This window comes from Ciona robusta, chromosome 10, assembly GCF_009617815.1.
Source record: "Ciona robusta chromosome 10, ASM961781v2".
In the NCBI taxonomy this organism is placed as follows: Eukaryota; Metazoa; Chordata; class Ascidiacea; order Phlebobranchia; family Cionidae; genus Ciona; species Ciona robusta.
This window is the reverse complement of record NC_143244.1, coordinates 4640037-4656105: the sequence shown is the minus strand read 5'-3', so window position 1 is coordinate 4656105 and position 16069 is coordinate 4640037. Positions and strand designations below refer to the sequence as shown.

Sequence of the window (16069 nt, the reverse complement as noted above, 5' to 3'; positions counted from 1 at the left end):
TTGGAATAAAAGATTTATTTTCTGTCGGTGATTTTATTAATTAAATCATTGGTTGGTTTGGTTTATTTACACTGTGCTGTATAAAGTATTATGTTTTATTATTGCTTAAACAGTGGTACCACAATATATACAATGAAAAATCATTTCTTTAGGTGTAATACAAAAATGCTATTTTTAAAATGCTAACTAATAAAATCATATCCAATGTAAGATATAAAAATCACTAATAATAAAATTTATTGAACTACGGATAAAAGCCTCAGTAATCGAACAGTTTATAAGTGTAGTGTTAATGCTACGGTAGCCTATATTACAAGTTATATAGTTGATTAATACAACTAAAGGTTTCGTCTCTTTTTTCCACCAAATCACATAAAGAATTTTGTTACATCGTCCTTCACTTTCTTCATGACGTCATCGTTGTAACTTCCATCTTTATTTTGTTTCTCGAAATACCTAGAAGTCGTTTGTTTTTATTTGAAAAAAAAATACATATATGCATTAGCCCTATACAGACAACGTAGAAAAACGATACTCTACCTTTGTATAATTTCTTCAGCCGCTTCGAATCTCAATCTTTTCTTTTCCTGCAGTGTCCGCTTATACAACTCCTTGACAGATATTTCGACACCGTGCTCCGCTGTGTATTCTTGTTTGATTTTTTCTGTAATGCTTTTATAACTGCCATGCGATCCAAACACTTGTTGCAGCTTTCCGGTTTGTTGAGAATCTACAGCTAACTTAACGCAAGCTGCAACTGGAACCTGCTGTAGTTGTACAATTTCGTCCATCGCTCCCTCTCTGTGCATTTCCACCCTTGCTACCTCCTGAAGCATACCCAAGAAGGCACATCGATAATTTGTGTCACATTTACCAACAGCGTCGCTCATAAATGTATGCAATTTATCAGGTACTTGGTTTCGAATGCTTCCTATTTGATCTTCAGTGAAATATATCGACCAAGAGTTATCTTGTCGATACCTATCAACTTCTCCATCGTCAAAAATCTTTACCCACATTTTTTTATCGCAAAGATTTTCACGCTTAACTGTTTGACCCTCAAACGATCTCTTACCGTTAATGGCAAAAGCTGCTTCAGCCTTTTCATTAACAGAGAATAAAAGGCAATTTCCAATTATATATTTTGTTGGGTCGTTCAATATTTTTATGAACAACTGCAAGATTTGCTTCCCAGTAAGTGAACCGATGTCGCATTCTTTGATGAAGGTATATTCATCAGATTGAAGTTTGTGTTCAATTTTGCTTAAGCGCCGATTAGTTTTATCTTGCAAATCCTTAACACTACTCTCATCAGTTACATTAAACTCGGGCAGATCAGTTGGAACTTTACTTGGATCGTAAATCACTGCGCTTCGTAACATTCGGAGCTGTTTTTCAGTCAACATAATGCAATAATAAATGTAAGTTGTGACAAAGCTGCTTATCGATAAACTGCTTAATGGAAGGTAGTTGCAAAGTTTTCAAATATATACCTTTCTCTCGCCTTTATTCTTGCTATTTTTTCTCTGTATCATAGGCCAGGACTTTGCTTATTCAGATGTGCTATATAGGTAAACTAAAGTCCTGCTCTCGGGGATTTTATCAATTTCGAAACTTCTCTTTTGGCTTTTTGAAACCTTAGATGTGTGTGCCACAATGGAGACAACAAAAGGCCACAATGAAATAAACAAAGATTCTGTTTGTATGTACACACCCCTATATGTATTTTCATGAACAAACTACAATACCTGAATTCCAGTAAGTGAACCGATGTCTCCTTCTTCGGTAAAGTTATATTCATTGGATAAAATTTGTGTTCAATTTTTGTTTTGTTTTTCACAAGAGTTTGTTCATTTTGATTTTTAATTGCATAATTCTGGTGTCATCGGTCACATTAAACTTGGGTAGATTTATTAGTTATAACTTTACTTAGATCGTAAAACACTGCTTTTCGTAAGATTCTGAGTTGTTATTCAGTCAACATATTGCAATTGTAAATGTAAATTGTGACAACGCTGCTAATCTTCATTCGCCTTTGTGCTTGCCAATATGTCTGTCGGGTGTAGTTATTGAGATGAAAATCCAGTAAAGCTGTTGTTGGGGATTATTTTATTTTCGAAACTTAACTCTTCACCCATTGTTAAGCTACCCGGATTTATAAAGAAAAACAAAGCTAACAATGATAAAAGAACATCGTCTTTATATGTGCGTACAGTATATGATTTCAGTTCCTTTATGATGGATATTTTTATTGCGTGGCACCGTTTTGTTTCATCGCGTCATCTCTGTTTTTGCCGCGCACCTTGTTGGACCGTGAGATACTGTTACATTTGTTTTAATCTATCATCAAATGAGTACCCGCAGATTTAAAAATCTTGTTTTTGCCCGATACCTGTCTTTCCCAACCTACTATATAGTAGGGTTGGGGGGAGGCGGGTAACTTTTAGCAGATAATATTTAAATAGACTGATCGTGTTTGAAACAAAAAACCAACGGTCTATATAGGAGTCGTGAGGATACGGTTTTATAATTCCTTGAATGTTCTTTGTTTACTACCAAATGGGACGAGAAAATAGAACGAAAAGGTGTCCTATCTTTCCCTACCCAACTATACAATCGTAAACACCAGTATTGCGGTAACATTCCTAATTTGAGCCATATTGACCTATGTATTTTTTCTATACATAATTTTTTTACACAAATGAAACTTATTTTATTACACAAAATCACATAGACGAAAAATTACAGCCTTATTTTATTAAACTACGAGATTGAATTGGCGATGCAATCTTGCAATCTACACAACTTTGGCAGTTTTCACATGATTCAACAAGAATTAAACTTCACATAATTACGGTACTATCACGATAGTATATGATTCAGAAAATATGATGTATTCTTTTAACACCGAATTTTAATACTTAACAAAAAAAGCAACTGTAATCGTCATTAGTTTTTGTTAGGCAGTTAAAATGCTGTCTAATAAAACAGTCATTTTTTCGTTTGTTGTCAAATACAGGTGCACGGAATGGGAAAATTATAAATGCGCTATTTTTTCCATCCTACTATAACATACACATAGTAGGGCGGGGGAAGACGGGACACCTTTAGCAGAAATATATCCAATTATCCTGATCTTGTTTTAAACATTTAAGAAAGGTCTAGAAAAGTCGTTATAGGACACGGTTATCTATGATTCTATTGAATGTTCTTTGTTTACTACCAAATAGGACGAGAAAATCGTATGAAAAAGTTTTCTATCTTCCCCCACCCTACTCTCATTTTTAGAGTTCCCTATTATAATTTGATGGCGATATTCAAAATTTAAATTGTTTAGGTAAAATTTTTAGTTAATCTTTTTGATCATGAGTTTAACACAATAATGAGGAGGGTCTATATCCTTCGTAAAGTATTCGCCAGTAACAGAATCCACGTATTCAGCAAACTTGATTTCTTTTTTCGTATCATAACCAAGTTTTGAGGTTATGAGTTGTGTGTATAATGACGTCGACTCACTCGTTACATACCCACAGTTCAACTCCTTTGCCACCAGTTCAATTCTTGAATTAATTAGTTTTAAATGAATTAAATAAAGTTTCATATGAATTTAAACAAGTTTTTAACAAATTTAAGTTTATATAAAGATTTTAAACAAAGTTTTAACCAGTTTAAATAGTTTTTAAATAAACTTTAATAAGGTTATAACGAATTTAAATAAGCGTTAAATTGCGGTAGATTTTGTTCAGAAGACGTAGATTCTGTTCTTCTGTTTTAAATTAAGTAAGGATTTCCTTTTTTTCAATTAAACTTTTATTTTGAATATTTATATTTTTATACAGTCAGTATTACCGTTTTCGTATTGCAGTCATTATTCCTCTTTTACAATGTGTCTCCTTGACAGTTGACAATGCAATAGTGAGGTACACGTCGTCACCAACATATGATGCAATATCGACGTTTACAGCGTCCAACAATCTCTAAAAAAAATAACATATAGTAGGATGGGGGAAGATGGGACACCTTTGGCATATTAACAACAAGTATTCTCATCGTGTTTTAAACGATTAACAACGGTCTATGGGAGTCGTGAGGATGAGGTTTTATAATTCTTTGCATTTTCTTTGTACTGCCAAATGAGACAAGAAAATAAAATGAAAAGGTGTTCCATTCTCCCCTAAAAAGTTACATATACGTGGTAACTCGCAAGTTGGCACGAGTCGTGTAATACAGAACACCCGTGTCATAAGGATAAATAAGTTACATTTATTCGTTTAATAGTAGGGTGGGTTAAGATTGGACACCTTTTTATTCTATTTTCTCATTCATTCGTTAGAAAACAAAGAAAATTCAAAAAATGTAAAACCGTATCCTTTCGACTCACGTAGACCGTTGTCAATTGTTTAAAAAAACATAATATTTGGATATCATTTGCCAAAGTGTCACGTCTTCCGCCGCTCCGCTATATTTTCATTCATAACAGTTTTTTCTTACCGCCATAGGCGCAATGTCTTTATCCAGAACGGGTGGGTGGGGTTCACCGACGCGATGGAGGTTTCCCAAAATAATTCCCACTGCCTCACCGCTTTTAATATCGTATGCAATTAAGGATGCGTTATCTTGAATGACGTTCTATAAAAAGTACAACCAATTTATGAGAAAAAAAGTTGTACAAAAAGCTGGGGCAAAGAAATCGACTGGAATCAATGTTTTCTGTAGCACTTGCTTGGTATCATACATGGAAACACCTATAACGATATCTTCAAACAATGTAAATTGTTATGAGTTTTCAGTGTATTAAAAACGTTATATTCACTCAGTGGCCACTAATGGGTTGTCCGCCATACATACAAAAAATGAAAAAAATTCCACCAAAAAATAATCGCCCACAAAGTTACATACTTGGTAACTCGTAAACTGTATAAAACAAAACACCCGTGTTATAAGGACTGTCGTTTTCCGACCACACGAGGATAAAGTAAATTACATTCATTCATTCATTCATTCATTCATTCTTTCATTTATTCAAATTCATTCAAATTCATTCATTCATTCAAATTGATTCATTCATTCATTCATTCATTCACTCATTCATTCATTCATTCATTCATTCATTCATTTAATTTCAATAATTTAACGGTAGGGCTATATTCTATTTTTGTCTAAATATGCTGCTCTTACTTTTGTATAAACGTCCCTAAGAAACGGTCCCATTTTTCCGGGGAACTTCTTTTCTGTTAAAGAACAAATCGGTTCTCTTGGTAGAAAGTGATTTAGAGTTAAGTCGACCATCAAATCTCGATCTTCGGATGTCAGTCTTCTGCATCCAATTTCACCAGGAATTAGGTCTTTGTATAACTCATCCTGGATTGACGCTTCAGCAGACATTTCGTTTTCTAGTTCAATTGAAATGAAATCAAACTCGCTCACTCTTGCAATCACTTGTAACTGCACAGGTTAACAATATTTATATAGTAGGGTCGGGAGAGATGGGACAACTTTAGCACATAATATCGAAATATCCTGATCGTGGTTTAAACAATTAACAACGGTTTATAAGAGTCGTGATGATACAGTTTTATAATTCTTTGAATTTTCTTTGTACTGCCAAATGGGACAAGAACATATAAAGAAAAGGTGTCCGATTCTCCCCCTACCAATAATAACCATACCTATTACGGTAGCGAAGATTTAAAAATGTTTTAAACGAAAAGACAGAATACGACGACAAAATACAGTTGTTAAAACACGCTTACAGTTCAAAAACAAATTTATATTTAACTGAAAAAAATAAGCGCGGTCGCTACACCTAACAGACAAACGATCCATTTATGTTTAATTATTTTTAAGTTAATAGAAGTAAAAGTGTGTGTAAAGACACGACCCGTAATGGCGGTTCCAACCTGGCTTGCAGCGAAGGATGTTTGTTTGTTTTGCGTCAGCAAGAATAACCAAGCAAACAGTGTTAACCAAAATTTTATAATCGTTACATATACCGTACTGTTGAACTGACTGGATCCAAAGTTCTTTATTCTATATTGTTCACAAACAACCGAGAACTGTCTGATATAAATATTACATTGAACGAAATTGGCATTGCCTATTTGCTAAATTCAAAATGGCGTTATACTAAACAGTTTTTAATATCCTGACGTTATGTTTTTTTTCTAATTTATTTGGAAAATGCAAAATCAGACCTGCATGCTATTTTCCGAGTTTTATTTTTCTAGTCATAAAGTATGAAATCGTAGCTTTTTCAGCGAGTATAAAGTGACCATAGGTCCTTTTCGCCGAATAGATGTTTTTCTTCATCGCCAAATTTATTCCACATATATATAGTTATGGTTAATTTTTTAATTTATTCTTTAATCTCCTAATTAAATCCATTATACTCTTGTTTTCTGCATCCTGCTCTAATATGCACCGATATAGAAAGTTTACAAAACGTTAAACGTGTGCGCAGTTCTTGTGAAAGTGTGCCAAGCACACAAACTGTGTGTTTACTAACTCCGTGCCAAGAACCATTTAAAAGAACTTGTCGAATATACAAGAGCAAAGCTGGACACGTTCCAGTCTGATTAATAAAAAAACACGCACTTATCAACTCTCAGACCAGGTACCGAATTATAAAATTAAATTGATAAGCGTGACAGTTAACCTATATGCAAATCAGTTGAAAAAATTATGTAACTGTGAGAAAAACATGCGTAAAGAAACCTGCTGCAACCTATCTGTAAGTTAACTGTGACCACCCCTGGGCCTGTCAGCTATAAGCTACATTAAATGTCAATATATTTAAGCAAATTAACGGTCGATCAAATATGAGATGCAATAAAAAAGCTGTTTTGTTTTAAAAACGAGTTGTAATAAAAAAATGCACTTAGCCGTTATATAACAACTTACGCACACTAATAGCTAAAAACAAATACTCTAATCAACTGGATATAGTTAATATAAGATAGAAATATGTCAAAGTAAAACGATATACAGCATAACGCCTATACAGCACAACCAGAACTAGCGCAGGCAGCCACACCGAGAGAAGAAATAGTGCATGACACTCGGAAAGTGATCGAGTTCGAAACAGGTGCTGGTAAACAGTGGATAACAAATATAGCGATAAGGAAACACAAATAAAACCAAAAAAAAACAGGTTGAACAATTAAGTGAACAACCTAAATAAAGTAGGGCGGGGGAGACGGGACACCTCTAGCACATAATATCCAAATATCCTGATCGTGTTTTAAACAATTAACAACGGTCTATGGGAGTCGTGAGAAAACGGTTTTATAGTTCATTAAATATTTTTGTTTACCACCAAATGGGACGAGAAAATAAAATGAAAAAGTGTCCGATCTTCCCCCACTCTACTTTACACCAAACACAATGAAAATTAGACAGACCATACATCTATTAACACATGTCGTACTATGGGGGAAGGCGGGATACTGTTTGCAACTAAATCCCGTACTTTCTGATCGTGTTTTTTTTAATTAACAACGCTCTTTTAGCATCGCTGGGCTACGATTATATAATTCTATAAATATTTTTGTTAACTACTAAATAGGACGAAAAACGAAAGCAAGTCCCATCTTACCCCACCCTATATACATCTTGACGACGAAATAAAAGTGCTAAAAACTATGGACATGCATCAAACGAAAACGGGGCGCAAATTAGAGACTCACTCTTATCGTATTAAACATAAAATATTACAAGATTCAGCTCATTTTTACGGGTTTGATTACCACAACGGACATTACACGTTCTAGCAACTTCCAATGAACCTAATAAATATATATAAGATTGGGGGGAGATGGGACACCTTTTCTTTCCATTTCCTTATCCTACTTGGTAGTAAACAAAGAACGTTCATTGGGGTCTTAAACCATATCCTCATGACTCGCACAGAATGTTGGTAACTGTTTAAAAAAACGATCTGTTTATTTGGATATTATGTGCAAAAGGTGTCCCATTTTCCCCAACCCCACTATGTGCATATATATAAAAAGCGTACGAAATCCGGGACGACACTTTTAAACTTTAAAAATTTAATACAATCCATCTCAAACCGTTTGCGATGACCCAATTCGAACAAAATTATCGTGAATAAATCCTAAGAAACGTGTTTAGTGTTCAAGAAACTCGTGTAGAATGTTCATGAAATCGTGTTTAATATTGATTATTTGAGTATTAATTTATCAGTTTCTTAGTAGTGATCGCAATACCTATTGGGACGTATACCACAGCGCTTTGTTTTACTCTTGGTTGTTTTTTTTGGTGTAGTTTGCAATATTTATATAACGGAACCCCTCAAGTTTTGCGTTTTTAACTCAAAACTGGTTTGCAGCATTCATAAGAAGATTTCGTGGCTCGGTTTGTTACAGTAAAGGTCATTTTTTTTTTATTTGATTGGGGCTTATATAGCAGTTTTTTTCGCCCAACAGTTGTTTTTGTTCTTTGCCATAACTCTTTAAAAATTTAAACGATTATACTCTTGTTTTTTTGCACCTTTCTCTAATATGCAGCGGCATGGAAAGTTTACAAAACGTTAAACGTGTGCGCAGTTTCTGTGAAAGTGTTCCAAGCACACAAACTCTGTGTTTACTAACTCCGCGCCAAGAACCATTCAATATCACGTGTCTAATATACGAGAGAGCAAAGCTGGACACGTTCCAGTCTGATTAATGAAAAAAAACGCATTTATAAACATAGCTGTTAAACCCTATAAAAATTAGTTGCAAAAATTATGCAACTAAAAGAAAAGTATGTGTAAAGACCCCTGTTACACCCTGTCCGTCATAGTCTGATGCAAGCCCTCTGGGCCTGTAATTTATATACTACATTAAATGTCAAAATATATAGGCAATTTAACAGTCGATAAAAATGAGTTGCAATAAAATTTGTTTTAAAAAAAAATAATTTGCAATGATATACAAACATCCTGATCGTGTTTTGAACAATTAACAGCGGTCTATGGGAGACGTAAGGATACGGTTTGATAATTACTTTGGATGTTTTTTGTTTACTACCAAATAAGACAAAAAATAGATCGAAACGTGTCCTATCTTCAGTATCTTGTATCTTCCTCCTTCTACTGTATTTCAGTCATTAATATGCAGATCCAACACGTGATTTGTCTTTTATTGGCGCTTGTTTAAAAACTATAGAGGTCAAATTTAAACAATCAATTTATACAGTAATTAATTAAAATATTTAGATACTTATAACCTTAAGTATGTTAGTTAAAAAAAACTATAATTTTTATTTTAAATTTAATCTAACAATAAAAATTAAGAAATTCTAAAATTAAAAAGTAGCAAAGGTGGGGTATGTCAGGACACGGGGCAAATTGGGATGCCTTTTAAAATATTTTACAGGAACCCATTTAATGAGACAAAACAAATATTACAGTATTATTCGACAGTATTTCAATGGTCCAACAAAGTGTGGGCAATTATAAAAGGAATGTAGTTTCATATACATTGATAGTATTATTATAAAAATATGCTAATTTTGAAAACTTACTAAATTATATTAACTGCCAAAATTGTGTAGATTTTGCCTTTGCATAAAATAATTGCATAAATCCAGTACAGTAGTTTAATAAAACATTTTATACAGTTTAATTTTCTCTAAATAAATTAATTTTAGAATTGTAACAAAATTTAAATAGGTTGTGCGAATAAAATAGACAAAGATCCGTGTGTCTTAAATTAGGAATACAATAATCACAAAATACGTTTTTTTTTCAAAAAAAAATCTTGCCCCAACCTACTGAAAGCTATATATATTTTAGCAAGGCAAACGTCAACGGTAGAAAATCATGATGGTGGATTCAATGTCTTTAGTTGAATGGGCATAGCTCTTACTGGTGTGATAATCTGGATTGTTGGTTAACCTATTCCAGTCTGTAAAAAATGTATATATATATAAATAGATCTAACCTATTTATATTTGCATAGTAACACTCTTTTTTAAAAATGTGATTTTTTCATACACATCATGCCTACTTTTAACATGTTTAAGTTATTGCTTAAACATGACAGCGTAGAAGAATTCTTGAACGAAAAATTTATTAGAGTTTAAATAGAAGAATGTAACTCTATCACATTTTATCATTTAGTTAAAACGCTTTGGACTATACTTTTTGAGATTCAATCATGTTTCGCAGTTTATTTTGTAAAATATTTATTTCTTAATTTAGAGAGATAATTAATTTTATGGGAGATTATTTTAAAGATTAAGTAATTTTATGAGAGATTATTTTAAAGATTTTTTGTATGGCTGACAATTATAAAACCTATGAGATCACTGGGTTGGAGAAATTGCAGTTACATGTTTTGCCACAGGACCCAAACACCAGGGGTAAAGTGATGGGGCCTGAAATGGAAAAACAAATTTGTAATTTTCTCTTGAAAAGAGAATTGATAACCAATAGCAATTACTGCATAGAAAATTATGCACCACCAAATTAATTGCAACTTCAGCAAACCTAACTATAATGTGTTTACGTATGTTAAACTATATATTTGTTCTTGTACATTTAGGTGGCATATTGTTACACCAGCTTTCATGTGTGACAAACTATAGAATGAAGTGATTGTACGTCGTTCCACTAGTTCTAGAATAAGAAGTAGTATAAAAGGAACTCTTTGTATTGATACACAGGTTAAAGCTACGAACCTTGAAAGCATGGTATAACCAAACAATGTTCTTCTTGGGTAGTTATTTATAAATACATGGTAATAGTAAAAAAGGGATAATGGTCGGTAAATTCTGACAAAGTAAAAGTGGTAGATGAAGCCCAATCCTGAAATATTCAGATACAAAAGTTTATTTAGACATTTTTTAAATACAATTATCCCAACAAACAAAGTTACTGTAAAACACTGTAGGGTATTTAAAAATAAAAAATCTAACCTTTGTATTATTAACTGCAAATACAACATCACAAACACTTGGCACTAGGAACTTTTCTTCCATAAATGCATCTAGCTCTGTATTGTAGCTCAAAGTTGCCCTCTGTTAGTTTACCAATGTATGAAGTGTCTGAGTCAGACGATGGTCTGTCGCTAGTAATCTGTAACCAAATATAGTATATTCAATAGATACTTTTACTCACTGTGCTAACCCAGTGTGAACCTTTTTTAAATAACTAATAATTGCCAAAACTATCAATATGTTTAATAACATACCTTATAATTTCCAGAAGAATATAAATCTGGATTTTCAATAGCTGTTACAACAATAAATGGATGAGATTTTCTGCTGACGGATATACCTCTAATCTTTAGACATCTGTAGATTAAGCGATTGGCAGTTATTTTAATATTTTACTTATGAATTTAAAAGCAAACAGTTTGTTAACCTACTTGTGTTCATTTCCATAATTAAAACTACTTGTGTTTAACAACTGTCGTTTACCGTCAATGCAAGGATAACGTAGGCCCTAACTACAATTCATTCATTCATTCAAACATAAAACTTTTTAAATTAGCATATGTTTATCACCTGTTGTTGTTTTTGGATTCATCGGGTAATGCCTGGTGTAGGTTGTGATTAGATTTCCACCATGTTTGTCAAGGAAGTTGTTACTTGTGTGATATTGCAAGCTTGCTAAGAGTGTTGATTTATCCACTGGTGTTTTGTTTGGTACATGCCGCAACATTAAGTTAGATGCCTGTCAAAGCGAAACTAAATGAATCACTCAGTTTATTTAACAATAATGTGTGGAGGTGGGAAACTTTTAAACCACCCAAATGTTGACTTTAAGCTATAAATAACTTTATACTGTATTATGCATACAGTCTCAATACGATAATAGAAAAGGTGAATCCATATGTTTGCATAACAAACCTTCATGACAGAGTAACCAATGTTTTTAAAATCAGCTGAAGTTGCTTCTTTTACATTTCCAAATGTGTTTATGTTTTCCCAGTTTCTTGAAACTGAAAGCAAAATATAATTTTTCGTTTCATATTTTAATATATTTCAATATTTTACATATTGAATATCGTGGAAGGTTATTACTGAACCACATATCTCCATTTGTGCATTTTCCATTGATATCATTTTCATGAACAGATGCTACTAACGTCCAACCACCACCAGATGTTTTCATGTCACAGTATACCTGATAATACAACTTTTAGAAATTGTTTATATATGGTTATGAGTAAATAACACGCTGGGCAAAGTGGTTAGCGCGCCTGCCTTTAACCCAGAGGTAATGGGTTCAAGGCTTGTCGCTGCTACCATTGTGGGTGTATGTGTTCCTGGGCAAGACACTTATTGCAAATTGCTCCAACCCAGTGGTAATTAATGGGTTGTCCAAATTATCAGCCTATAATCCCCCCCCCCCAAAAAAAAATCACACATCAAATAAAATAGTTTCCCGGCCACACAAAGTATAAAGTTAGTTTAATTCATTCATTCAACTACTGACACTTAACAATAAATGTTATACTAACAGATTATATTTTTTATGGCCAATTTAATGATTTATTAATATTTTAAGAGTATGAAATTAATACTAAAGTTATTGGTGGAATGTTTGGATTGTGTCAGTTAATTAAAACCTTGAAAGAAGTATCACTTCCTGTGGGTTGTATAAAGTAATAGCCATCACTGGAGACTCCTGAGTTTTTCAAGTCCAAACATGATGTAGCAATGGCAGCTGATTTTGATGATGGGCAAGACTCTACTAATGATTAACAAAAACTTGTGTTATAAACAAATTAAACGTGAAAAAATTTCAAGGCTTACCTGGCTTGCCTGCATTGGAGTTCTACACAATAAAACAAAAACATTTTTTTAAAGTAGTTTTTTTAAGTGTAAAATGCTGCTACTGATTATACACAATTTACAAGATAAAATAAAGCTACCATATGTTACTAAAAGGTATTTAAAATGAACCTACAGCAATGTAATAAATCCCAACAGTATCCACAGTGAGAACCAACAAAAACACGAGACCTGTTAGGAGTTTCCAAAACTTTGGTGAAAGATTTTTACCATTGTTTTTCACTCCACTACCTAAATATAATTGTTCATTACATGGGAATAACAGTTTTTATAAGAAAAAAATTATAAGAATTTTTACAATTTTATTTACCTGCTTTCACCACTTTGTTCGGTATTGTCATTTCTTCATAGTTTTCCCTTGGGCTGTAGTGAATATCTTGTTCATAAAACCCTTCATTAGGCACTGGGTTTTGGTTCCGATAATCAATATCCATCTTGAGTAATTACCTTACACTTACACTGAGTGATCGCAATACAAGATATGTGCTGTTATAAACTATCCATAATACTTTTACACCCCACAAGATATATGTTACTCTCGGAACAGATACTCGTAAATCAATACAACCTGCACTCTGGCTTACAAAACATTTATATACCCCGCTCAAGTTAAGAATTGCAAATTTAGCATCATGATATCAGATAAACCAATACATGTAATGTTACTTCATAAAAACTTTTATATACAGGCCTATTAATTGTAAATGGTTTAAAATTTGTTGTTTTTTTATGATTACTATGATATAAATTCGGAATGAGTTAAAAATAAGCTACATAGAGCCATTAACCCTTTTTGGTGGTTTGTGGTTGTGGTGCTTGCATCATGACTGAACAGTACTGGATTGGATGATAACTGCTGATAATAATTTGCGCATGTGTTTTGGGAAAGATAGTTCACTGTCATTGCTTCAATCAAGTGGTCACTAATGGGTTGTCACAATTTGAAACTATTTTCTCCAATTTTCCGTCATAATAATACTATTAAAAATGTCTGTGTTTGTTACAGATATATATATAAACCACTCAAGCTTTTATTTTAATTCAATATTTATTAAATAGTGATTCTCAAAGCTACAATTCATAATTCAAATGCAACTAAACATTCTATAAAAGCACAGTGAAAATAAAACAAACCGTTCAAAAACTAAGGCAAAGCAAACCAGGTAAACTTAACTACAGTGAAAAACAAAATGAATTAAAAAAACACGATTCCTGATAAGTAAAATACAGGTAATTCAAACTTATAGGTAAATTTAGATCTTGGTTTAAACTGCTTGGAGCAGTTGAAAAAAAAGAGGATATATCTTCTATCAGTTAACTGACCCTTCTGGTGTGGCAAATGACCTGAAAGATAAAAATTTAAATAAAAACTGATAAGCTAATAAAAGGGAATGTAAATATGAAAAAAAAAACATATTTACAACTAAATGTAAATACGTTTTTAACTGTTACCATGTTTTAACAACTGTATTTTTTGTCGCTATATCCTGTATTTTCGTTTAAAATATTTTTAAATCTCCGCTACTGCAATCGAAGAGACAAGTGAAGTTATTGTATACACCTACCTTACAAGTTTTAAATTTGCCCCACTATGCGCATTTATAAGTGATATTAAGACAATCCAAGAAATTTTACCTGTCATCATCTGAAGGCTGTTCATCGTTTAGGATTGTCTGCAACAAACTGCCTTCTCTCTCCATCTGTAAAAAGCAGGTCAAGGTGAAAAATTGAAAAAAAAAATCCACTAATTTTTATTTTTCCAACAAATTTTATTCTTTACCTCTGGCTCATTTTCTTGGTCCTCTTCACCAGTGGGTGGGACCAAAGAGCCATTGTCTTGATTTTCAGGTTTCTAAATAAAGAAGAAAAGTTTAATTAATGTTTAATAGCTGTTGTAATGCAATATTTACCGAGTGGGTGACGTGTCCATTTGGTAGAGTACGCTGGGTGTGTCCAGTTTCTTCGGCTGTTTAATCAAGTTTGGTTAGACTGTATTTGGCGCTGTTTTTAGTAAAATTAAAAAAAAAACTTGCTGAGTATTGCGAGTATTAAAGGATTGAATATTTTATGCAATATGCATATTAGTTTTATTTGTAGTGATTATATAGAGGCCAAAAATGTTAACAGGTAAAATAGCGATGGTAGAATCTTGGACATTGTTACATAACCCAAATAGTTAGAAATCACAATGTTTACTCACAGCACTCCCCTGCAATCAAAAAAAATATTTTCTAACAGGATAGTAAATAAACCAAAACATTTAAAAAAACAAAAAAATGTCATGCTAATACATTGTTTCAAATTTCCAAAGAACTTACGATTTTGTTTCTGTGGTTGCTTCAAGTGCGATGAGGCGTGACTTGACAATGATTTGTTGCTTTGTGATGTCACACTGCCTTCTTCAAGTAAGCGTTGGGGTTGGGGTTCGAACTTGGTATCCGAGGGTTTGGTTGGTTGTTTTGTTCCAGTTATACTGGGAGGAAGAGAAGCAATCGACATTCGTGGACCTGGGGTTGTAAGTTGGTTTATGTTGATTGTATAGACTGTTACTTTGTGTGTCCATAAAGAAAATATAAGTTGAAAATACAGATTGCAATCATTTATCGTTTCTTTAACCTATTGAGTTAAAACTTTTGATAGCATGAGTATGTTTTTTAAATACGGTTGAAATAAATCAGCGAAAATTAGATAATTTTTTTAAACCAAAAGACAATAATTTTGTTTACATTTTAAAAAATTGTTAAAATACGAACCTGAGTTCCTTGCAGAAGACATTCTGGTTCCTGATCGTGACATGAGCTCACTCACTTCAGGTGATACTCGTGACCATTGTTCCCTTCTCTTATTGGCCAGGTATGCACGTGATTTGAAAGCATCACGCTGCGTGATGTCTGGACCAGTCTGAAGTATGATGTCACAATTGGTGGATAATGGGAGTCCGTTATGGAGTTCACTGAAGCGCGAAACATTCTCGGATGGTAGGGGAAGGTAACAGACAAAAGATTGTCGAGACTGTGGGAAAATAAAAATTGCAATTTAGATTTATTTGAGTGTTAAACGTAAACACCAAGTATTTAAACATGTAAAAGTAAGATTATTGCTTTTTTAGGAAGTTTTCGTAAAAAGTCTGTTGTGTTAAAAATAAATCTGTTAAAAATATGAATCATTTTTTGGCCTAATAACCGATATTTGTTAATTTTATCTGGGAAAAACATTTTAACTTGTTTTTATTACATTTTAATTTCAATACAAGAATTTAAAAGAT

General features: G+C 32.8%; 4 protein-coding genes across 5 annotated transcripts in view; all 4 read right to left on the bottom strand.

Moving 5' to 3' along the window:
• Positions 1-216: 216 nt before the first annotated feature.
• LOC149729794 (uncharacterized) lies at positions 217-1709 on the bottom strand. Its single transcript, XM_089885769.1, has 2 exons — positions 541-1709; positions 217-456 (listed from the first exon to the last, which is right to left on the bottom strand). Exons 1-2 carry the CDS (start codon positions 1404-1406, stop codon positions 369-371), a joined length of 954 nt encoding a protein of 317 aa, XP_089741895.1. The 5' UTR covers positions 1407-1709; the 3' UTR covers positions 217-368.
• Positions 1710-2742: 1033 nt separating this feature from the next.
• Positions 2743-6505, bottom strand: LOC149729793 (uncharacterized). Its single transcript, XM_089885771.1, has 5 exons — positions 6195-6505; positions 5179-5445; positions 4492-4629; positions 3850-3977; positions 2743-3560 (listed from the first exon to the last, which is right to left on the bottom strand). The coding sequence occupies exons 1-5, from the start codon at positions 6198-6200 to the stop codon at positions 3347-3349; spliced, it is 753 nt and encodes a 250-aa protein (XP_089741897.1). The 5' UTR covers positions 6201-6505; the 3' UTR covers positions 2743-3346.
• A 2620-nt stretch (positions 6506-9125) lies between these two features.
• Positions 9126-13444, bottom strand: LOC149729792 (intelectin-2-like). Of its 2 annotated transcripts, XM_089886650.1 has the most exons (10): positions 13115-13442; positions 12920-13035; positions 12766-12787; positions 12579-12703; positions 12004-12133; positions 11857-11948; positions 11512-11680; positions 11196-11298; positions 10921-11080; positions 9126-10810 (listed from the first exon to the last, which is right to left on the bottom strand). In XM_089886650.1, the coding sequence occupies exons 1-8, from the start codon at positions 13236-13238 to the stop codon at positions 11291-11293; spliced, it is 786 nt and encodes a 261-aa protein (XP_089742776.1). In that variant the 5' UTR covers positions 13239-13442; the 3' UTR covers positions 9126-10810; positions 10921-11080; positions 11196-11290. The 2 variants fall into 2 exon arrangements, with proteins under 2 accessions (XP_089742776.1, XP_089742775.1); XM_089886649.1 differs by lacking the exons at positions 9126-10810; positions 10921-11080; positions 11196-11298 and having other exon boundaries at positions 11489-11680; positions 13115-13444.
• Positions 13445-13833: 389 nt separating this feature from the next.
• Positions 13834-16069, bottom strand: part of LOC149729789 (uncharacterized) — a 77501-nt gene continuing 75265 nt past the window's right edge. Inside the window, exons 99-104 of the mRNA XM_089886674.1 lie at positions 15558-15816; positions 15123-15311; positions 14715-14770; positions 14585-14656; positions 14440-14504; positions 13834-14148 (exon numbers count right to left, since the gene is read on the bottom strand). Coding sequence (XP_089742800.1) covers positions 14115-14148; positions 14440-14504; positions 14585-14656; positions 14715-14770; positions 15123-15311; positions 15558-15816 — 675 coding nt within the window. The 3' untranslated portion in view covers positions 13834-14114. The remainder of the gene's footprint in view (positions 14149-14439; positions 14505-14584; positions 14657-14714; positions 14771-15122; positions 15312-15557; positions 15817-16069) is intronic.

Bases quoted from the DNA above. Each gene is read 5' to 3' on its own strand.
- LOC149729794 (XM_089885769.1), bottom strand. From the start codon at position 1,406: ATGTTGACTGAAAAACAGCTCCGAATGTTACGAAGCGCAGTGATTTAC. The intron at 457-540 runs GTAGAGTATCGT...AACGACTTCTAG, and splicing joins GCTGAAGAAATTATACAAAG to GTATTTCGAGAAACAAAATA.
- LOC149729793 (XM_089885771.1), bottom strand. The intron at 4,630-5,178 runs GTAAGAGCAGCA...TACTTTTTATAG, and splicing joins TTAGGGACGTTTATACAAAA to AACGTCATTCAAGATAACGC. The intron at 3,978-4,491 runs GTAAGAAAAAAC...TATTTTTTTTAG, and splicing joins AAGACATTGCGCCTATGGCG to AGATTGTTGGACGCTGTAAA.
- LOC149729792 (XM_089886649.1), bottom strand. From the start codon at position 13,238: ATGGATATTGATTATCGGAACCAAAACCCAGTGCCTAATGAAGGGTTT. The intron at 13,036-13,114 runs GTAAATAAAATT...AATTATATTTAG, and splicing joins GAACAAAGTGGTGAAAGCAG to GTAGTGGAGTGAAAAACAAT. The intron at 12,788-12,919 runs GTAGGTTCATTT...TTTATTGTGTAG, and splicing joins TTGGGATTTATTACATTGCT to AACTCCAATGCAGGCAAGCC.